The 24,312-nt window shown below is 40.6% G+C and overlaps 1 protein-coding gene across 1 annotated transcript; it reads left to right on the forward strand.

Moving 5' to 3' along the window:
* The first annotated feature begins 984 nt into the window (after positions 1-984).
* LOC119738406 (FYVE, RhoGEF and PH domain-containing protein 1-like) lies at positions 985-22,693 on the forward strand. Its single transcript, XM_038213293.1, has 18 exons — positions 985-1,066; positions 4,511-6,401; positions 8,640-8,907; positions 9,676-9,827; positions 10,254-10,410; positions 11,596-11,683; positions 12,673-12,729; positions 13,307-13,365; positions 13,863-13,934; positions 14,635-14,703; positions 15,086-15,181; positions 16,569-16,648; positions 17,298-17,403; positions 18,687-18,827; positions 19,171-19,267; positions 19,997-20,103; positions 21,356-21,538; positions 22,305-22,693. The coding sequence occupies exons 1-18, from the start codon at positions 985-987 to the stop codon at positions 22,434-22,436; spliced, it is 3,837 nt and encodes a 1,278-aa protein (XP_038069221.1). The 3' UTR covers positions 22,437-22,693.
* The last annotated feature ends 1,619 nt before the right edge of the window (positions 22,694-24,312 follow it).

Consider the following 24,312-nt stretch of genomic DNA (forward strand, 5'->3'; position numbering starts at 1 on the left):
TTTTGTGAAGGTTTTTTTTTAGTCTTTTAGTTTTAATGAAACAAGTTGTTTCTGTGAATTGTTGAGAAAACGAAAGACAATTAAACAATTAATGGCATGTATGTAATTTTGTAAGCTTTATCCATAGTTAATCCATGTGTTCTCCCAATTTTATTTTTTTAATTTTTTTTGTTTTTACAAAAAGAGACTCAAGGTTTGAACCATGAAACAAAGTTGATTGAAGTATTGTGTTCAATCGATATTTTTAAAGCCTTCTTAAAGAATGTTAAAAAAATCATGATGCATATTGCAGAACATTTTTAAGTTACCTTTTCTAAGGATGTAATTTAAACAAAAAGTTGAATGATACCGTTTTAAATATCTACTGATGAACATTTACCTTCATGAAAACTAACACACAAATAGGAGATTTCAATTGTGATTATCTTGAATCATTTTTTCCCTGTTCATTTCTCCATAGACTATTATTACTATTAGACTGATACTTGGCAGATGACATTGCAAAAATGGGATGTCCTTTTCTTGGTTTTTTTTTTAATAAAAAAAAATTAAGATTCCTAGTTCTCAGTTCATCAGTGTGGTCTTATTTATATCATTTACTTCCTCCAAATGGCTCAGTAGTCCAAATCCCTGGCACCAGTTATAGACTTTAATTGCATTCCATATAGCCATTGTTGAGGGATTTCATTGTGAAATAACTGTTCCCTTTTTTGTGTGTGACTCTTTACAGAGACCTCCCATTTTGGGTTCTAGCTGGCTAGCTAGGCTCTTTTTTTTTTTAAAGAATTGTCTGAATAATAAAGCCTTAGAATAAACACTATAGAGATTCAGCCTGGGCTGTTTGCATGCCTTCATTTATATTCACAGTGCTTTGCAAGATAGTGCCAGTGTGGGGCTTACTGTACATACATAGCATACATGCCTTTATTGTGCAAGCGTGGCCCAAGCTAACAATTAAGCTGTTACGTAACAGACCCTGCCAGCATGGCATCATGCAATGGGTGGCTGACCAATCACAGGCGCAGGAATTCCTTGTTCCTGGGCGGAACCGGTGCTGGGCTAGAGCGTCAGAAAGAGAGAGCTTGATATGTGGTCAGTTGATTTCCTGAAGTCGCTGGGACAAGGCTTGTGGTCTTTCCTCTTCCTGTTAATAAAAAAAACTAGCACACGAAAAGGTGTGCAGTGCAGGCTCTGGTACTAGCAGTAGCTGTTTGAAACACTCGCTCTGTAACTGAACCGCACCACACGGCACCAATCCATTTTGATGCATAGCTGCTTTGAATTTGTAAGTACATCTACACTCTTTCCTTGCTTTCTCCTCCATTTTGTTTCCAAGTATCTAATGTCTTAATAATTTCAAACACAGGGCTACATCATTTGTTAAAAACCTTAGGATAGGTCAAGCTGTATCATGTATGATCAGTCTTCATATTCACAGAGGCAAGTGTGAAAAACGGGATGTGAATTGCATCTTGTGTGTGCATATGCTGGCAAGGTTTCATGTGATTTGCATAATGACTAGACATGCTCCTAGAGCAGGCCTTGACCACAACTCCATAGGACTGGAGCCTTAAACAATCTGTAGTCACATTCAAGGTTTGGACGAAGCTAGTACAATGTATATTGAGTTCGTCATGGTTTAAAAGATGTGTACATTTTAAACCCCAAATGTATCTTAACATGTTGGCAGAGACTGTTTCAAATGCTAGTTATTTTGTGGTGTCATTGTAAATGCTAAATTGTGCTAAACTGTGAATTGTTCTAGGAATGCTGGGAATTTGGATGGGCATACCGGTAGTCTGATATTGGAATATGTGTTAAATTCAAATTAGAAAAGCTTTCATGTGTTTATACATGTACTGACCTCACTTTGTTTTCAGTCGAGTTCTAAAGAGGAAAATGAAATTGTGAATTGCTCTGAATATAAAAATATTAAGATAAGTTAAATTTAATTATACTTGTCCCCATGAACACTTGATGGCAGTGTTCAACACACATGTTTAACACCAACCTTCCCATAACCAATCCGGAAAGCTTCATGCTAATAATGTTAAAAATTCGGTGGTGGGAAAAAAGGGACCCATGTTTATGATGCATTAAAAAGTGAGTCGTGATACATTTCAACTTCCAAGCTGAGCAATTTATGTGACTGAACTTGACTGCCTAAATTTAACAAGAGGGCCATGTGAAAAAAGGTAGTATTCAAATTATCCAAACATGTAAAAAATGTCCGCAAAATAATAATTAATAGTGGATTTGTTCAAAGTACCCGTATGAATTTAAATAGCCCATAAGGTGGCTCAAATACTTGACTTCCTCCGTATTGTGAGCCACACAGTGGTCATATGCTATTGCTATGTGGGGAAGGTTTATTTTTAAAGAAATAAATTTGTTTCACTTGATATTCACCATGGAATTTGGAGGATACTTACCTGGTTACAAGCCAGGAAAAATTGAATTCTGTTTCTGTAGGTGTTTAGTTATCCTCTATTGAATTTTCAGGCAAAATTTGCAGCGAGAGTTTGTCCAAAAAAGATTGCAGTAATTTTCTCTGGGTCACAGGTCATGTACACTTGACCTTTTGATTTTCCCTGGCTAAACCAGGTAAAGTATCTTCCACATGTTGAATATCAAGTGAAAAAAACAGTCTTGAAGTCAATTTCCTCAAAATCAACTTTTCCCCCACACATGTTGGCCCACAAGACTAGGAAGAGAAGTAGGCCTATTTGAGCCACATTAATGGGGCTAAGAAATCAAAGTTAATGTACCCAAATTGGGTGACTGACTTAAATGGCCAACCCCTGTATTTTAAATATTGTCCAGTTACCATGGTTACCAGCCTCTTATCTACTTAAAAAGGTAGCATTTCTTTGCTGTCCCCTGCTGCTTCAATGCCAGGAATTTCCCACCTCAACAGGTGGCCCCCCCCCCAGTCCTTGAGAAATTCCAGACTTTGTATTATGTAATAGTGGAAGCTTTTGCAGGGGAATGGAATGTCAGGCTGTACATGTGTGCCTAATTTCAATGGCCTTGTGAGAAGGGCCCCCTCATACTGCAAGCCTGGGTGCAGCAACCATGCTTGCCTCTTTGTGGTCTGGCCTGTGCAAAGCTGAACCACAAGAGCTCAATTGAAAGTTTTTATGTAAAAGTTGAATCCTGGCTTTGCCTTAGAATTTATACCCGAAGAAGCAATTGTTGCAGCATCGGGTACCCGTTACTAGACTAGCGCGATTCCAAAATTCTGACTCTATAGAGGAGTCGTGAATCCATTTCTATCCAATAACCCTCTTGCTATTTAAACAGTTAAAGACAGTCAAAATTTCCATCCACCTAACTGTAGGGAAGACCTCCATAATTTCACCACTGAACGACGGAACTTAATCTCTATACTGTGTCATTGAAAGGAGTTGTATCTTATAGAATAATAATTTGCCACAAAAATAGACGTGCCGATTTATTGTTGAATGACCCAACAAAAATTGTTTTAGAAGTGTCTGAAATCTATTCTTGGGAGAAAAGAATTGTTACTACTGTGAATCAATACCAGACCTCTGAAAAGTGGTATCATGATTCCTGTTCCAACTTAGGAACCAATTCTAATCATTTCTGACTTGAAATCGCCCAAGATAATACCAGTTCCATCATTAAGTTATGCCCCAATTTTAGCAATGTCCCAACTAAAGTGAATTTGAGGTTAAAATTGCCTCAACCATAGACTGGTTCAGGATTCCCTTTTTTTTCTTGGCTGTTTTTGCTCCAGGTGATGTTCAGACTTGAATTTTGTCTGGAAGCTGTTGTCATTTGACATGTATCAATCAGTGCGATTTGATGTTTTTCTGTCATAAAAACTTCTGGCAAAAAAACATGAACAGAAGAACTTTTGTGAAGACAAAGTAATCGGTTGTTTTCTATGATGATTGACCAGGAAAAGTTAGTTGGCTCTGATTGATCATCTGTGATAATTATCAGATTGAAAATTCAGTTTTGAGTGAAGGAATTCTCAGTAAACCGAATTTTGTTAACCAAATGGAAAGATGGTGCTGTAAAGCATGCAACTTTGCCTCGGATCAGCTGATTTCTTCTATTTTTACTTCTCTTGTATCTTGCCATTTACCCTAACAAACCTGAATCCATCAAAATCCATACCCTGTTTTGGAGTATATCGACAGATTCAGGATACCTCCATATTGAAAATGGGGAATTTTGATGGATTCAGGATTGTAAGCCTAGCGGTACTGCAAGATTTTGATGGATTCAGGATACTTTACTAAGCAGTCGCCAACACCAATATTTTGTGTATGACAATTGGTGGATTTAGGCGGATTCAGAACACTTTCTAGTAAAAGTGCTCAAGCCTTGGGTTAGGGTTAAAAGGTGAAAAAAACGGCAACTTAAAATTAACTCTGAATTCGATGACTTTTCAGTTGCATGGCTGTGTAAAGTAAACTGTTTTTCTTCCCTCATATTTTTGTTGTGAGTAAACTAACAAGAACCATTTTGACTTCGACAGGTGGTACATCAGCACCAACCTCGCCAGCGAAGAAGCCCGCTATCGCCCCCAAACCTTCCTCGCTCAAGAGCCCACCGCTACCACGTAAGCAGAGCCATGGCGTCAATAAAAGCCCAGTCCCAACCCCAAAGCCACGCAAGCTGCAGGCTACGCAGAGCTCACCAGTATCGGTCGGGGCAGGAGGAACCGGGGGACCCTCGCCCATCAAGACCAAGACATTTCAGGCCGCCGGATCAGGACAACGGGCAAACAGCGAAGACTCTGGTGTCTTTGACCTGAGAGACAGTGCCGAATTGTCCAAGACCGAGCTGAACATCGCAAGTGAAGTCCAGGATTCCATTTTGGAAGAGCCTGCCCTCGCCGATGAGAAATTACAGGATGTGTGCTACGAGGAGGCCCCAACAGCAGGCGAACCTGATTCGCCAGACATCAGTCCAAAGCGATGTCCACCTAAGCCACTCCCAAGGAGAGCCCCACCGAGTCCAGTCCCACCCCCTCGCCGAGCCAAGAGTGTAATCGATGCACCCATCCTCAACAGAGCTTTGAAACCCAAACTGAATAGATCCACAGATGATTTGAGCACCTGCCCGTTAGAGGAGGAGCCTGAAGATGAAGCAAATGACACAAACGATTCGGATGCGAGTCATTCACCGCTCAAATTACCAGAGTCCAAGCAAGATAGAACAACATGCCCAATTTCAGAAAATGACAGGTTCAAACTAAATGCTACCCCTCCCCCAATACCGCCCCACAAACAAGGCAGCCCTTCGAGAACACCCCAGACGAACCAGAAAGCCTTGAAACCAGCACGGCCTCCTCCACCATCCAAATCCATTCCAGCAGGCCCTCCTGTGAGACCCAAACCTCTATCGAAGAAGACTCCTGGTCAAGAGTCGAGGCATCCTATCGTAGGTAGTTCCAGGACTGATGGCTCGGAGGCCTCGCCAAAGATTCCACCTCGGTCAAGGCGGAGTCTGATAACTGACGACATGCTGCTCGTGGATCAGACTGAGAAAAGGTTTTTTCCTGAAAACGGCTTCCCAGTGGAGCCAGAGCCTCCCCCAAGACTCTCATCCAACTTGCCTCCCGATGATGGCAATGGCAACGAGGCGCCCCAACTCAAGATCCCTCCCAGGAAACGATGGTCCCAGCATTCCAACAGCAGCCTGACTGCTATGCCCTACCACAAAGTGCAATCTTCCCCAGACCCAGCCTCCCCCAGGTCTCCCGAAGTCATTCTCCATCCTTCCGGGATTGTCGGTTACCACTCCGTGGCCCCGCCTCGTCCTGTTGACGGTCCTCCGAAGCGCCTGGCACCAGTTCCTCCTCCACCTTACAGCACCACACTTCAACAGTTGCGGCCTGTTCCTGAAGGATCTGAACGGCGAAAACCACCACCCAGACCTCCACCAATGAGAAGTGCCTTGCCTCCCAAGCCATCATCACTCATCAAAAGCATCTCACAGGAACAAGACACCAGCGACAACTCATCCGATCTTCAAGATTCCCCTCAGCACCAAGAGAGCTCCAACACCACCGTGCAATCCGAAGACAAGAACCCAGCAGACAGAACCAGCATCATCAGTGATGACGACGAATACGTCTTACCGGATGGCGAATATGACCCCACAGATGGCCCCTACTACGAGAACAACGACTTTGGTCCTGTCTTTGAACCACCCAGGTCCCCACCCCATTCCCCTTCCGCTGAGTCTAGCGCCACCAAGCGACAGGTTCCTGGCAGGCAGAAGCGTGTCCCTCCTCCAAAGCCCAAGAGGACACCCAGCATCCAGTCCGATATCTCCAATGATGGCTACGAGGACATGTCAAAAGGCTCCTTTGCATCAGTGGCTCTGAGTTCTATTGGGGCTGAAGTCTACTCTGTACCCAGGTGAGTTAAATTTGTTAATTCTGATTTTTGTCTTATCAGGGTCTCTTTTGTCTAAACATATTTTGTCGAAGATGTTTCGCGCAGGTTAGTAAACAAATGTAATTTGGAATCACTAAATACTAAATTACTCAGGAATGCAACTTTTCCTCGGATCTGCTGATTTCCTCAAATTTGTTTACTTCTCATGAATGCCATTACAAATTGAAAAACACTGTACAAAGTCTTGTGTGGTTTGGAGTTTCCTCGTTTTTTTTTTAAATTTTCAGTTGCGTTTTTTTTTTAATTTCCAGTTGCATGCCTGATAACTATGTCATGTATTAACTGCCAAAGACATGAATATTTGAAATGAATTTCTTTGCACTCAATCTAAAACAATTGCTCCACTATAATCTATATAAGCCTTTGGTACAAACCAAAGAAATTCTTTAAAAAAGTTGTAAACAGGTTTGTTTTCTACAGACGAATAAGTTTTCATCTTTCATAAAATCAATCCATTTGACATGCTAAATTTAGCTGCATGACTGACAAGTGCTGAAAAGAATTCTGATCTGCCACACAACAGCACACAAGAAAAGCCAGCATCAGTTTTTTTGCACATTGTGCTCTCATTATAATAAGTCGGCCTTGGAGTCTGCCAGCATTGCAGGCAGCTTTGGTTGGGGTGTTATGTAACATTACGTAACATTCCCTGAAAGGGACTGGTGGATTTCTGTTGTGGGGCAGAAATTGGGGAAAGGTCAACTGATAAAAACATGCTGAGTGCTGCATAGCTTGGAGAATGTTGGACGCCATTTTGGGGCGTGGCTGTCGAGTAATATTTTAGGTAATGGGTAACTTATAACCGAGGGGATTAATTGATGAAGATAGTGATTGGTTGTTCAGTAAATACAGAATGGAATTAATGCTGTGGTTTTGAGCAAGGATCTGTGCTGGTTAATAAAGAGATATCGATTATCAAGATTTTTTTTAACGTTTGACTAAAGATGTTCTCAGGATTTTTTTTTTGCATACTAGACATAGTACTTCCTGACAATGAATATAAAATGTGAATCCTTTGTTTGGTTGTGATTCGAGAGATCCCTTGTAAGAAGAAATAAAAAGATCCAGAACAATGAATGGCTTCCTAAGTCTGTAATAAAAACGGCCTTGTTAACTCTATAGATCGGACTTTTGTCATTGAAACTGATGTGACGTCATAAGCGGCCATAAGAATAGAACTTTTAGTCAGCTGGTCGGTGTCAAACTGACTACACTTTGAACTTCTTGAAAATTAAGTAAACAATTTTATTGCATTTTTTTTATACAGCGTGTGCACTCGTGGGTGTATATTGCATTTTAGATTCTTCTGCATGTACAATAAAACCAGAATACAATATGGATATCTTACCTTTGTAACTGCTAACTTGTGGGAATAATGGATTGGAGTCGGAAGTATCTATTACACCCAACCTCCATGACCGACCGAGTTTTTTTCTTCAGGCTTTTTTTTGTGTAAAACATTTCATGATGTCAAATCGGCTGTCGACGTTTTATGTTGCCTTACCAGAGTAAGTCAGTGTTGATAAGTTTCCGTTGCTGTTTTGTAAAGTAATCCAAAACAAAAAAGCCTGTTTGGGACAGACCTAGGGAAAAAGTGAGATCATTGGATGAAGTATTTACACTTGATGCAGCTCAGTTGACAGCTGATGAACTCGGGTCGGCTTGCAGGAAGCAGGATGTTATTTATTGGATGTGGAAGATCACGAAAAAATATCAATGGCCGTTGTGATGCGCCGTGGTGATAGGTGACGGAAAGGTTTCAGTTTCAAATTCAGTGCTGTAAAGCGTTAAGGAAAACCTGCATAGATTAGTCAGGTTTTTGTGGTAAATATTTGGTTGCAGCCGAACAAAAGGTGAACTCTTTAGAATATGCATACATGTAGTTGTGTTTAAAGAACCGACTATGGTTAGAAGTGTTCAAGTGAGTTGCCATCAAAACTAGTTGTTATAAGGACATACCGGTACATGTACTGTATGCTGTACTGCTCTAATGGAAAAAGAAACGCGTATCAGTGCAGGAAACCTAGCCTTGGTGCGTTTGAAATGTTTCAAAAATCAAATCCAGCATGTGACGGGAAGTAGCTGCACTGGGAGTAGAGGCGCAGTGTGGAGTTAAAAATATATTTGAAACCGGCTCAGTTGTCTGAGTGCACCTGACATGATGTCTGACATGTTTGATTTGCTTTTCTGTTTTTGTAGATCCTGTGAGCACAGCATGCACGAGAGTGGCCGCTGCCAGTGCGCTGACTACGCCGAGCAGAGCAGCGGTGGGGAGGACGACGGCTCATCGGACGAGGACGAGGACAGCTACGAGAAGTTTGACCAGGGCGTCATGGCGGAGAAGGAGGATGACGAGGACGCGGGGGTGGACCCCGAGGTGCGCAAACGCCGCAAGGCCTTCCTGGTGGCGCAGGAGCTGAGGGACTCGGAGAAAGTGTTTGTGGACGTGCTGAAACTCATCAATGAGGTAATGTAACGTCTCCTAGTCTTTTGCACTTCGCAATCCTTCAGAGTTAGCATTCACACTTCAAATTCCTTTGAGCAAATCTTCTGTGGAATATAAATAACACCTCAAATCTATGCTCAAATCTTTTGTTTGATTGAGCTCTTAGGCAAGCTGGCAGACTCTGACAAGGTTACTTTAACAACTCGTATGCTTTTCACCTTGGACTGACCTGCAGGGTTTCAAAGGGTATCTCATAGTGCTCTGAATATTCACCTCTCACTAGGAGGATTAAGAGTGAATGTACAAAAAATCTACCCGTGCCTGTCCATGCAGTACAAATGCAATGCTGTCCAAGAATGCCACTGTGCTAAGGCTAATCTTTCCAACTTACACCAGTTAAAACTTCATAAACAACTCGGCCTCTTGTCACAAGCAAAGACATTCACATTTTTAGAGATAACCAACATAAAGCTTGAAAGTTCAGTTTGTACAGCATACTGGAACATTTTGTCTCAATTCGCAGATTTAAATTCCACTCCCGTTGATTTCTATGCCAAATCTGGTATTGACCCTTGGAGCAAATGGGTCCAAAATAGACTAAGAACTGCTGGCACGCAATCAATTAAGCTTTCTAGTTTGAAGTTCTTGTCTCCCAAATTGTCGTGTATCGGTTCATGGTGGGCAGTTCAGAAGCAGGGCCCTATTTGCTGATGTGCCTCGTGTTTAAAAATAAAGAAGACTTTACTGTCGAGCAATCAACTTAAGTTTTCAATGACATTGACTTTGCAGGATTTCAAGGCTGCCATTGAGGAAGCAGAGAAGACAGCCGGCCGGCCAATCATTGAGAAAGGGATGCTGGACCAGATCCTGGGCCATCTGCCGCAGCTTCAGATGCTCAACGAGGATCTGTTAGCCGATCTGAACTCTCGCGTCAATAATTGGTAAGAACATTGGAAGATAAAAGTTTCATTGAGCACCGTGGTCCAGCAGTTACAGTCATGTTTGATCACAGACAGGGAGCGTGGTGCTTGTGTTCTTGGGCAAGACGCTTTACTGCAATTGCCTCCCCTAATCTGGGAGCTGTGTGGATATCTTTGAGTTGGTCTAAGGTCTGAAGAACGAGTTGTAATCATGAGGCATACTGAGGCATTGTATAAAGTGCTATATAAGTACCACATTATCGCAAAGGTTAAGAATTTTGGTTCAGTTTGGGTTTTGGTCTGAAGTTTGTTCTGGCGACGATAAGCCAGTATTGTTTTCATTTTGCTTAATAAAGGCAATCATTGTGTATGTGAGTGATACATGTGTATCACAAGACTTACTGAAACAAATTCATTGTACGGTTTTTGTTTTGTTTTTACAATTAGGTCCGAGAACCCACGAATCGCAGACATCTTTCTGAAGAAGGGCCCGTACCTCAAGCTGTACAACACTTACATCAGGGACTTTCAGAAACTGACGGCAACCTTGGAAGAGGCCTGTCTGAAGTCACCCTTGTTCAGCGCTACTCTCAAAGAATTTGAGGTGAGCTTTTCACTCTTTGATCTTCAAGCTTAGTACAGTCGAATCTCGTTAATACAAACTCGTTTGGACGTAGCCAAATTGTTTGTTATATCAGAATTTTGTATTAAGAGGAACATCAGTCCCATGCACAGTCGGGACTAAGACTTTATGTTTGTTATAACCCGAATTTTGTAACAACAGAGTTTGTACTAACGAGATTCGACTGTAACTTTAACTGTCAACAGTCACTTGCGGTGGTGCACATGCAGCCTCGGTACATGAATATTAAACAGAATCGTGGTTACTTTATACCATACAAGCAGTAACCACAATAGGAGCGCTCATGGTTCGTCACAATGCACTTTCTGCTCTTCCTACTCAGATTGGTTTCCCTCTTTTGCAGGATTCTATGAGTTTCCATGTTTCCAGTCAGGGACAACTCAGTGAATTTGGGAAAAATCAGGGGTGTGAAATCTCAGCTGTTTTCAGCTGATATCAGCTTTTTTTGTTTTGGATTTCAGTCCCCCCCCCCCCATTTGCTGTGTATAAAAGAATATATTTCCAAAATTCAGTTTTGTACACCTTTTTCAGCTGTTTTCAGCTATTTTTATCAGTGGTCACTCACACCCCTGAAACGTACAACCGATAAAATAATGGAAAACTCAGGGAATTTGACAGTGACGGAGAAGGGGAAGTTTTTTGCCAGTTTGGCGTATGTGCGTCTTGTGCCGTGTGTCCAAGTTGTGTCCATTGACTGACTGGCTATGGTGGCTTTTTTCAAGTTCATGCATTGTGATTATTATTGGTATCTTGCTATGATCATCTCTTGACTTCCCAGTAACCTTTTTAGCGAAAACATTTCTCGTGAAAAAAATTCTGGGGGAAATATCAGGGAAACTTCAGGGAAGTTTGTTTTCATAATGAGCCGGGAACCCTGTTTTGGCCCGAAACTCTTCAGAGCACTAAACTTAAACAAAGCCACATAGAATCTACCACAAAATAATCCACCACAAAATAATCATTTGCATAACAGAGTTCTTCCCACAGAAGACTGAATCACATAATATCTAGTTTCCATTTCAAATAAAAACACATTTTTCCCAAAATTTGTTTTTATTACATACTCGGATGTGTTTTTAAAATTCATTTGATGTGTATGATCAAACAAATCATAGTCTCGGTTCATTTTGTTTTTGTTTCATCCAGGCCAGTCCAAGATGCCGAAGTCTCTCACTGAGGCAACACATGCTGAAACCCATCCAGAGAATTCCCCAGTACAAACTACTGCTAACAGGTAAGCATTCGTTCTATCATTCACTGGTGTTTTCCTCTGTCTGTGGAATACAGGGCATCATACAATGCCTGAATAAATCCCCTACATCTGATTGGTGGGTCGTTGATCACGTGTCGGTGAGTTATTCGCCCCAACAGTGGTCCCAATGCCAAGAAGTTAATTTCCATGGTAAATAGAACTTCCATTGCATGGTCATACTATTGGTTGCACTGTGATGGCTCTGATGCTTACATTCATAGTACCTGGGGCCAATTTCATAGAGCTGCATAAGCACAAAATTTGCTTAAGCACAAAAACGTCTTGTTTAATAAAAACAGGTTACCGGCCTAAACTCCATGCGATTGTTATGCTAAGTAAGCAACAGCTAAATACCAGTCACAAGCAATGTACATCACATGGAGTTTTGGCCGGTAACCTAATTTTACTAAGCAATGTTTTTTCGTGCTTAAGCAAATTTTCTGCTTAAGCAGCTCTATGAAATTGGGCCCAGTTTACAAGTCACCAATCAGAGGACAAGAATATATTCAGGCGTTGTACAAAACGAATAATAAATGTTTCACATGAGTGCAATGGAAAGAATAATTTCATTCGGTGACAGATGGACTGCTCCATTCCACTCTCTCCTTGTGAATTGGAACATGCCATCTGTCACCTCATGAAATTATTCTTACCATTGCACTCATAAACATTCATTGTCCGTATTGCTAAACTATGTGAGTTGATTGTACCAAATTCATATTGCTGGTTCCCTGTTTATTCCATCAAAAGAAGGGATGCACGAGGGATCGCTTGTAGAAATGCAAGGCCAGTGTCATTGCTAACCTCAGAAGTTGCCAGGTACAGAACATGTGCTTCACTAGTGACTGGCTGCCGAGCACGTCTAAAATTCTGCTCGGCTACTGATTGAAATTGGGCTCTGATTGACTTTAAATTCATCTTGCTTTACAAAGTTGTAGTGACAGTTAATTCTCTCTTTTTTTGTCAAACAGAATATCTGAAGCAATTGGATGAGGAAACTCAAGAAGAGGATTTCAAAGACACCATGGGTAGGTAGAAAATCACCCAACCTATTTAATTTTTATGAGAGCTGTTGTGAAAAAGTTAAGTACAAACAAAGGAAAAGGAAAGAGGAACAAAAGAACATCCTTGATTTACACCGTAAACAAACGTTCTAGTGGGTGTGTGTGTGTGTTCTATTTCACTGTTAAGTTCAGTCACCAATCTCGACCAAACTTAAAAGGTGGTCTGTGGAGAGAAGGCCGACGTCAAAACAATCCTTTCCAATATGGATATTTACGAGGTCTCTGGAGAGATACTAATGACTCTAATATATGTAAGTCCAGTGTCTCACTGAAACTCGCCGATTCAACCCAAATTCCCCATAAAACTGAGAACTGGTACCTGCCGGGTGGACAATCAAGGCCGTCACTAAATATTGTCCTTACTAACTGCCTGTACATGCATACAAACTGGCAGGATGCCAGGGGGATCGCGCAAGTTTTACTTGCAGTATTTTTACAAATAAAACTGCATTCTTATTGACTCAATAATTGTGAAATAGTCATAAATAAAGCATTGTGCTAATTTTCTCACAAATTTTAATATTTGTGTTCCCCATCACAGCTGCTCTAAACATCGTGAGCGAGGTTGCTAATCACGTCAATGAGAGCATGAAGCAAGGGGTAGGTTCTTCTTTTAACAATGTGCTTTGATAAAATTCCCCAAATAATTGAGTTCTGTACCTCACAAGAGCATGTTTGTTTCCACTTTGCTTGACCCAAAGGGCAAGTCTGTTGTCCGATGACTGAGTTGGTGGCTGAGTCACTGCACTCACTGAAACACTAAGTCACTGACTGAGTCACAGAGTCACCGACTGGATAACTAAACAGTATTACAGTGAAATCTCGAAACCATCTCGAAACAACTGTTAAGTCAAACAAAGAATCCATTGCCTTCAGTTGTATAACAATGATATACAACCCTGCTTAACTCAAAACTCTACTCAAGTCAAAATTTGAACCTGTTCTTGAGGTTTGACTTATCAAGATTTCACTGTATCTTGAGCTGAGGTTTCATGTCCAGCTGGACTAGACAAGCCTAGTCATGCTTACATACGAGAGTCTACATTCTGATTACGTCGGTCTAAATTTCCATATTTGACCTTGTTCCTTCTTTCCAGGATAACTTGGACAAGCTACTGCAGCTCCAACAGAGTCTGGTAGGCAACCATGAGTTAGTCCGGCCAGGACGGGTAAGTCAAATGATAAATGCATGTTGGTTATTAACCCTAACCCCCTTGAGTGATTCACTAGGAACCTTCCTCAGTCCTGCAAATTCCAACACCATATGGTTAAACTGTACACCCAAACTGTTGGACTCTGATCATGGTGGTATGCCTGACCCCATGTAAAGCATAATCAGTGTACTAGTGCAGTCCTCGGTCCAACAGAATCCAACCAAACAGGCAGTTGGATTTTGAAGGGTTGGTGGTGGTTAGCGTTAATGCCTGATATAACTGTACACTGAGTAGGGTCCTAGAGCCCGCAAGAAAAAAGTCAAACTTCCTCAGGCGAGGTACAAACCATTACCTCCCAATGGTACTAGTGCCGACGTCTTAAACTACTTGACCTCACTTTGTATTTAAGTTGTAATTCTAGATAAATTTGTCTCGATACTTTTTAAGATTAACCCTAACTCCCTCGGGTGATTTACTAGGAACCTTCCTCATCCTTGCAAATCCCAACACCATGTGGTAAACTGTGCACATACACAGTTGGGCTCTGTTTATTTGTGGTCTGCCTAACCCCATGTGAAGCACAGTCAGTTTACTAGTGCAGTACTCATCGTAACAGATTCCAATAAACCCCGGTGTTGGAGTTTGGCTGGTTGGGGATCGTTCAGGTTAATGAACAAATAAGTCAGGGTATCAATTTCAAAACTTTTCATTGCAGGTTTTTATCAAAGAAGGTGATCTGCTCAAGTTGTCTCGCAAGGTGCCACAAACGAGGAGATTTTACCTGGTAAGATTGAGTTGCCTCCAACTATTAACCAGGCATGCAACTTTTCTTCGGATCCGCTGATTTCCTCGTTTGTTACTTCTCATCAATGCCATTACAAATTGAAAAGCACTGTACAAAGTCTTGTGTGGTTTTGGAATTTCCTTGTTTTTTCTGAAATCCCAGTTGCAGGCCTGATTAACCCGAAAAGCCGGTCTTCAAATTCAAAACATTTAAAGTAAACATTTCAGTTTTATTTTATTGGATTACATATCACTTGCTCCCAATAAAGCCGTTTCAGTTTCGGATAATGGACGTGTTCTTTCATAACTTATGTTAGTAACCTATGTTAGTAACCCATACTTATTTGCATCTTTTAAAAATATTTCTTTGTTTGTATTTCTAGTTGAGTGATATCCTATTGTATACCACACCATTCCTGCTGACTCCTGGCCAGTACAACTACAAGCTGCACAATGTTCTGTCACTGGCTGGAATGAGGGTAAGAACGTTTCTATATTATTACAAACTAACAATAGGGGGCGCTCAGGAGTTAACTAACATTGTAAGGAATAGCCTTTAGTACTGCCGCCCGAACATCGGGTGCGTAATTGCTCCCTATTGTTGGCTTGTGGCTATAAAAAAAAATACGAAGTAAAGAACACAGCATCACAAAACAAACGGCTCTTTTCAGAGCCACCACAACTTCAAAAAAGAGATAATTCAGTCTGTCTTCAAAAAATAAAGTTTAAAACATACCGTGGTTCCAACCCCCAAAAAAGAATCCGAAGAATAAAAAAATTAAAATCTTAAACAAATTAAGAACCGCCTCCGGCCCCGCCGAAAAAACAATCCCAATGAAAACAGGTTTCCAAGATCTTCAAACGCCCAACCACATATACATTGTACACATTTTAATCCGAAATTATTACTTTTGTTTGTTTATTATTATTATCTTAAAAGAATCCCTCCCGACAAACAATAATCACCAATTGCTGCGAAATTACACATGGAGACACTTAAACAAGGAAGTAATATTAGCGCCCTCTCTTGCTCGATTCCAGCAAATGCAAAACGAAAGCAAAATGTCACTTGGCACGAATGTGCGCTATAGTTAACCGAAATAATTACAATTTCAAAGAATCCCTTCAGAAACAATAATACCCAACTGTTCCAAAAAGTCAACAACCAAAAGGCATCTAAGGATCAGGAGTCATTAAAACCCGGAAGTAATGCATGTATTGGCGCCCTCTCTTGCCCGATTCCAGCAAATGCAAAATGAAAGCAAAATGTCACTCGGCACGATTTGTGCGAGTGACCTACTTGCCTGATTCTTCTCAGCGATTGATGCCTTTTCCTCCGGATTCAGGTCCTCAAATATTAAACAATGTTCCCTTAAAGGTATTTTATTTATTTCATTTATTCATCACCATCAGTTAAATATTTAATATACATTATTAACAGACGTACATACCAACAAATGACCATCTTTTCATGTCTTCGGACGTGCGTTACATGATTAAAACACGCACGCACATGTACCGTACTTTGTGCACAACGAATGGGCAAAAACTGCGCTCCGGTTTTAGCGAGGTTCCGGCTATAACGACAGTATTGTGAAAGTCCATCGGACCTCGTTATAACGGGAGCCGACTGTATTCCCTTTACGCAATGAAATGACACTAGATTTCCTATTCTGCAATTGAAACAAAATAAACAAAGATGAATTTTCTATTAAATATAAAAAGCCGAAGTGCTGGGTGGCATTATGGAAAGTGAAACCTAAGTTAAAATGATGACAATATTTGGATTGTACTTTGAAGAGTTCAACCTCGTTTCTCTTTCATATTTTTATAATAAATAGTTGAATGTTGACTTTTCTTCCTTAGGTGAGCAAGCCAGCCCAGGAAGATTACAAGAACGAGTTCAGCATCATCAGTGTGCAGAGGTCCTTCACGCTAGCATCCAAGTGAGTATAAGACACTCCAGTTAACTCCTAACCCCTCAAAAATTCCACCTCGGGTTCTGCGAGGATTTTGCAGGATTAAGAAAGGGCTTCTGCCAAGGGGTGAAGTTAAATCAAGGCAAGAGTGCCCCCAGGAAAAGTGCTGTCGGATTTGGGCTTTTTTATTAGTAAATTGTTACTGCTAATTGACACAAATTGAATAATCGGTGATCGCCAAGGTATTTTGTTTGAGAGGTATGCATGTTGAATTCCATGCAGTTTTTCCATTTAACTTGGGTCTTGCAAGCAAAACAAAATGACTGTTTTAGAATAAGTGAGAGACCTAATGTTGCAGTAAAACCTGATATGTATAACATGTGTTCCCAAGTTAATAACTGAAATACAGTTTTGTAAATTGAATTTTTTTTTTGCATCGATGTTAAAAATATTTAGTTGACTTTAACCTAACGTCCTTACAGCTTGTTGAGGGTCAAGGACCAAATACCACAGAATACTACATGTGCTGTGCACACTTGTATGGAAAGAAATGCATACTACAGGTTACTACTCGGTAGTATTTTGCAGCTTTAGATGAGGTTAGGGTTTAGCGAGTACTTCATGCCTGTTCATCAGTTGGAAATCTTTTCAATTTTTTCTCTTCTTTTCGGCACAGTACCCCAGAGGAACGAGATTCTTGGATTACTGCTCTGAATAAAGCCATCACGGAGTACGCAAGCAAGAGAAGCTCCTTTGCCATGTTGCATCCGCAGTTTGCACAGGTGAGGATCGACATTGCCACTTCTTGAAATTCCTGAAAGGTCATTTTTTCTCAAAGGCTGCATAGCGGGCTTTGAAGTGAAGATGCATGAAAAAAAGTGTTCTGCCAAAGTCAGACCCTTACGGGCAGTGCTTGGAATGGAGATACAGTCACTGAGAAAGTTACTGAAATTTACTGGGGTTTTTTTTAAGAGCATAATTTTGCCAAGGAAAGTCCGTTTTCCAAATTAAGCAGCACTCTTTTCAGACTAACTGCCCTAAAAAGTCTCTTTTACAGAACACACTGTTGGGCAGTTTGTGCTCTACATGAATGCGAACACTATTATTTGATGTTATTCTATACCGGTTCATGTAATTCAAAGTAGATGAGAACACTTTGTAATGCCCAATTTTGGTTTCATATTGGATACGTTCAGGCAGGCATTTTCAAAGTAGCGAATTTTTCAACTAAACGCGCACGCAATTTTAAAAATAATTATGGAGGAATATTAGACTTCATACTGTGCATAGTAATGCCCAGATGAGATCAACTTCAAGTCACAGACGGTACTACCGAGTTGAGGACATCTGTTGCCCTGACGGACAGAAGCGGCCATCTTGAATCGCCATGGCAGCGCTGCTGTATTTCAGGCGGTATACTGGTAACAGCTTATATGCAGAGTTTACCAGTTACTTCTTGGAATATAGGGACGCTTGTCAAACGCACCGTTGGAACTCATCGCGGGACTTCATAGAGATGACTTCACCAAAGCACCCTACTTGTAATTGGGCAATTCCACAAAATTATGAGCCTCACTGACATTTTTTTTTTTAAAATCCAAATGCTACAAATAAAACATGTATATTTTAATCTTATTAACTAGGTTTTATTTAAATATAGTTTATTCTAATAATGTGCAAAAGTTCAGCTGTTTATTTTAACTGAAACAAATAAATAAAATCACAAAAAACAGTTAATCCGAGTATGTCCGACACCATGGTATTTGAAGCTGATTTCTATGATAAATTTGTTAAATCTATGTTGAAACCAACCGATATGCTTTATCAGAATTAAAATCCACTTTATGATCAAAACTTTTGTTATGCCCACTGTTGAATTGTCCAAAATATTTGTCCGATACTGCGCAACTGCCCAACTCTTTACTGCCCAAAACTAACTGAGGAGTGGTTTGATGTATTCATCGGGATCAATACAAAAACACCTAAAAGTCTTAAAAAATACCAAAACCTTTTAATTTTTCCTGCCCTTGTTGATTGGTGATTTGTGTTCTGTTCTATTCATCAGCTTCTCTCTGATGGCGACACCACCAGCCTCGGCAGGAAGGCACCTGCCTGGATCCCTGACGCCCGCGTCACCATGTGCATGATCTGTACCTGTGAGTTCACCATCACCTGGAGAAGGCACCACTGCAGAGCCTGCGGAAAGGTACAAATGTTGTCCTAGTCTATCACTATCACTTGTTTCGCTCTTACCTTTCCTGGAGCTAGGTTTGTAGAAGATGCCAACATTTGAAAAGATAGTTTCAATTAGCTTCGGTCAGTGCCTGAAAGAGATCTGGCTTGAACCACTTCATGCCGGGTTTATTTTTGCCGAAAATTTCGAAATTTTCAAAAGGCAACATTTCCCAGACAACTTCTGATACACATCCAAACGCCACAAATACTGATTCGCAAGAGCCATTTCAACAGGTTTTGTACTATATTTCTATATTTTTTATTGTATGCAAGGAAACCAGTATATTTAATTAATGTTATCCCTCTTTTTGCAGGTGATTTGCGGCAACTGCTCCTCAAATAAGCTTCCTCTACTGTACCTTGCCAACAAGGTTGCTAGGGTCTGCGACCAGTGCTACAGAAACCTTAAAGGTAAAACACAAATGACTTCAATAATTGAAATGTAAAGAAATTCTGAAAATTAACCCTGACAATCCTCAATCCTCAAAACTTTTCTTTGTGTTCAAGTGAAGGAAACCCAGCGCCTCAATCCTTCAAAATCCTCCGAAAAAATGCTTTCATCCTTAATCCTCCCAAATCATCCTCTTCTTCAAACACCATTCATTCTAAATCCTCCAAAATCCTCATGTGCTTCAACGCCATTCATCCTCAATCCTCCAAAATCCTCCAAAATCCTCATGTTTCTCAAACACCATTCATCCTCAATCCTCCAAAATCATCCAAAACTGCTGGAGGATTGAGATTGGTTAGGGTTTAGGTTCCATTTCTGATATAGACCCAGATGCTAAAGTGCCCCCTCATTGTTAATAAAGAGTTAGGTTGGACTCTAGATCACATTTCTGCTGTATGCTTGAAACTCCCGTGTAGATAACAGAGGTTAGTGCTCACTCAGATGAAAATGAAAGATGCGTACTTGACACCTTTTTACGCTCGAAGTGTGCGTGCAGTTAGCACTAACCTGAGCTTTCACAAGTGGCCAGGAAGTGCCTATCTACCTGTTCAAGCACACAGTCACACTTGGAACAAACTGGCGATACTGCACAAAGCATATTGTTCAACATTCCTTGACAGTTGTTCTTGATCCCTGTGTCGGTTTGAACTCTTGAATCAAGTTGTTCTCGTATCTCAATTTGTTTGCAGGCGATAAGCAAAGTGAGGACACAGAAGACGGGAAGGAACGTGGCAAGGGCAAGAACAAAAGGAAGAGATCCACCAAGCTGGTCATACGACCCTCGGCACTCAAACAGGTAACCTCAAACTACGATTGAGTAACTTTTCTGTTGTAAAAGAAACAGGATGTTGGAGACTGATATAAAATTGGAATCTGTCACTGTCGCTAGATGCAAATCAAGGTGTTCCTAGGCCATGGTCTTGGGCTCGATTGTTGTGCTTTAAGTTGCTTTACTGAAGAATTTAATTTTCCCAAATGAACAATGAAGACATTGATGAATTAGAGTACCGCCAACATGGGGCTGGATAGCTCAGTTGGTAGAGCACCGGAACGGTAATCCGGAGGTCGCAGGGTCAAACCCCTTTCCAGTCAATTTCTTTGTTCAACTTGAAAAAATAGTTGATTTTTCTAGTTGACTGGTTAGAACAAAAATAACAGTTTCCTGTCAACTCGGTTAGTTCTCATGTTGAGCAAGTGGCTGGTAAACATTTTTTTTTTGCATAAACTTTCTGTAGGATATTTTTGCGCGCTGGGTTGCTGCCCAGTCTTTTTGTGCAAATCTAGCATTCCTTGTCGTAACTCTGTATTCCAAATGGCTACAGGGATTCACTGTAGTGTTCCAATTTAAAATAAAGACAAAGAACAAAGCCCGACGTTAACCGGTGTTGCAGTTGCGTCCTCATGTCGTCACTAGTCCATCACGGGCTATTCAGTCCCAAGTCAAGCTACAAGCTATTCACGTGAATTTTGCCAAAGCACTTCCTTTGTTATCCCTGTTTCTAGTGTACAGACTTGTGAATGGATTTGTGATTTACTAATGATCGGACTTGTGATGTTCAAGTTTTGGACTCAACCATATTACCGACATTAACCCTAACCCACCTCACTCCTCCAAAATCCTCCTGGCGGTTTTGGAGGATTCTAGAGGATTGAGGATGAATGGTGATTGAATCAAATGAGGATTCTGGAGGATTGAGGATGAATAGTGATTGAAGCACAAGAGGATTTTGGAGGATTGAGGATGAATGCATTTTGAGGCAGGACTGTCTGATGATTTTGAAGGATTTGGCGTTGGTTTATCCTTCATTTAAACACGAGTGCAAAATTTTGGGATGAGGAGGATTTTGGAGGATTGAGGATGAATGCATTTTGAGGCAGGACTGTCTGACAATTTTGAAAAATGTAGGCGGAGTTGCAAAATTTTGGAGGATTTTGGAGGATTGAGGATGGTTGTAAGCAACAAGGGCCTAGGGGGTTAGGGTTAACGCATGTAAAGATTATAATAATGGCTTGTAAGGCTAAAAACAAACTATTTTGAAATCTTTCAGGTTTCAGCCAGTGAGCAGGACACCACCATGAGCGGCTACCTGATGCTGAGACGCAAGAAAGACTGGAAGCGACAGTGGTATGTCTTGAAGGAGAAGGTGCTGTATCGGTACAAGGCCAGCGAGGATGTGGCTGCGTTGGAGAGCATGCCGCTACTGGGCTACGATATACAACTACTGAATGAGGTCAGTTGGAGTTGTAGTGGCGTGGATCAGATTGAACCAGGCGAATAGGATCATTTGCATTTCATGAATTTTGTTTGTTGCCAATGATAACACCACTCAAAATACCAAGAGGAACCTTAAAAACCTAACCTTTTTAAATTTCGGCTCAGTGGATGTTACACTTTTAAGTAAAAAAGTTAACTTTCTCAACCTTAACCCTCAATCCTCCAAAATCAACCAGGCGGTTTTGGAGTTTTGGAGTATTGGGACTGTATGCTTGTTGAGTGTCCGTTGATTTTGGAAGATGCATCACGTCAAGGTCTTAAGCTGTACCTTGGGTTGTTTATGCTTGGCCATGCATAAATTTTGGTCTAGATTATACTCGCCCCTCCACTGAACACAAGAAATAACAGAGGATTTTTGGAAGATTGCGGTTGTATCCAATTTTAACTAAGTAGGCAGTTGGAGGATTTTTATCCACTAAGGATTGCAGATTGATTCTAGCAAAAAAGCCTGATGTGTTTTGGAAGGTGTACTAGGGCAACAACTAAAAGACAGAGTTGGGCGACTGAGCTAACTTGGTTGAAAACTCAACATCTCGCAGAACAGCCAAACCACGGTTTGTTTCAGGTCAATAATTATTCACGGAGTGACCAAAAAATTATTTTGAAAGACTTGACGGATCTTTGCAAAATTGTCAGAAGTTCAGGGCTAATGTTGTGTACTGCTTAAAGTTTCCGAGCGAGCCGTTTAATATAACAGTCTTTTGTTTTTTCTTTTCCTGCAGCCATTTGAGGGAGTAGAACCAGGCCTGATCTTGCAGCTGTGCCATCAATCCAAGCTGTGCCAACTACGAGCTGAGAACAAGGCAATGGCTGAGAAGTGGGCTACACTCATGACGGAAGCTACACATCTCTGATCCTCGGACTCCCCATGGCTGTCCAAGGCCTTTCATTTCTTGTAGATTCTGAGAGCAAGAACTCAGTGTGCTAAACAGTCTTGAAGACGTTATGATAAAGTTCACTCTAAGCATTCCCGACAGTAAACAAACTCTACTTAAGAAAGATGACCTACATGTTAAATGGTATACAAATAATGAATGTTTGTGAGTGCAATGGTAAGAATAATCATCGAATGAAATTATTCTTTCCATTGCACCAACGTGAAACATTCATTATTTGTCTTATATAACACTTGAATAAATCTTTGTCATCTGATTGGTTGACTTTTAATAGCCAATTTATTCAGGTTAAAAACTTTTTAAAAGTTCGACAAGTTCATCATATTTTATTAATGCAAACTGTTCAACAGGTTGAGAACAATCATATTCAATTTATCTCAATATAAAAGAGCGCCACTACCAGCAGCAGTGACACCGTGCAACGGAAGTTCTATTCACCGTGCAATAGAACTTCCATTGCACTGCGTGCCACGCGCGCCGTGCGTTGGTACGAATTATTCAATAGCATGTGATCAACGATTTATTCAGGTGTTGTATAATATTCAATAATACCACTATATGTTGCAATAAATGTTTAGTGATAATGAACATTCCCTTACGATCAACAAATTTGTAGTATATTTGTGGCATTAAAGGGAATATACATCATTTGCTTTTGCTGTAATTTTCAGAAATGGATGGAATTGGGGGGTTGGAAATATATAGCAAATATAGTTACACTGACTTTTTTTGAGGTTTTGGGTTCGAAAATGCTATAAAAACCAAGAAAAACGATCATTTTCCTGTAGTCTGGTTCCCTGACTCCATATAAGAAGAAACAGAGCAGTTTACATACATTGGGGAATTGTAAGGTCAGGGAACCAGTCTAGCTGGCTCGTACCCGTTCATAGGTTTGTAATCGATTGCAAACAAGTGCAATGGTCAATTGGGGCCAGTATTTGAAAAAAAGCCAGTTGTTTCCAACGCTGATCGGCCGATCAGCGTTGGAAATAGATACAAAAATACCACTTTTCTTGAAAATTACAGTATACCAGGTGCCATAATTTTACAGGATGCTTTAGACTGTCATTTACCAACATCCTATTAAGGTATTTCGCCAAAACTTGGTAGTTTTATTTTTCGATGTTTGCAAATGTTGTATATTCCCTTTAACAACACGCTAATATTAAATCATCAGACATATTGCCAAATGTAGTTAACTTCAAGAATATAAAGGTTCATCAGTTTTTATTAGAAGTGGGTCCATTGGAGTCACATTTTTGGATTGGGCTCCATTGCAATTGCATTCCATTGCGTGTGATATTTTCCAAATAATAGATTATAACTAAGTATTTGTATGACATATTTGTGTCAAAGAGAAGAGAGCTTATCTCACACATTGCAGTCCCTTGTAAAGATACCTCAAAATGTGCTCCTGCGTATCAATGCTTGAGCTCTTTCAAAAGGAAATACACGTGCATATGTCAACAAAACTTGTGTGCTCCATCTACAATGGTGTGGACACATTCCTAAAATGTTGTGTATAAAGGTGAACTGGATATATGATATACAGTCGAGTCTCGTTATTAACAAACTCGGTCGGATCTACCGGTAGCCAAATTGTTTGTTATATCAGAATTTTGTATTAAGAGGAACATCAAGAGACACATAAATGCACAGTCGGGACCAAGGCTTTATGTTTGTTATAACCAGAATTTTGTATTAACCGAGTTTGTACTAACGAGGGTCGACTGTATCTCTGAACAAATCTTGATGTCTTCCAGGTTTGGCTTTAAATTAACCAGTATTAGTTTATATCTCCATACTCTTGTCCTTATTAAGACCAGAGGTCGGG

Source organism: Patiria miniata, unplaced genomic scaffold (genome assembly GCF_015706575.1).
Source record: "Patiria miniata isolate m_02_andy unplaced genomic scaffold, ASM1570657v1 HiC_scaffold_3, whole genome shotgun sequence".
NCBI lineage: Eukaryota > Metazoa > Echinodermata > Asteroidea > Valvatida > Asterinidae > Patiria > Patiria miniata.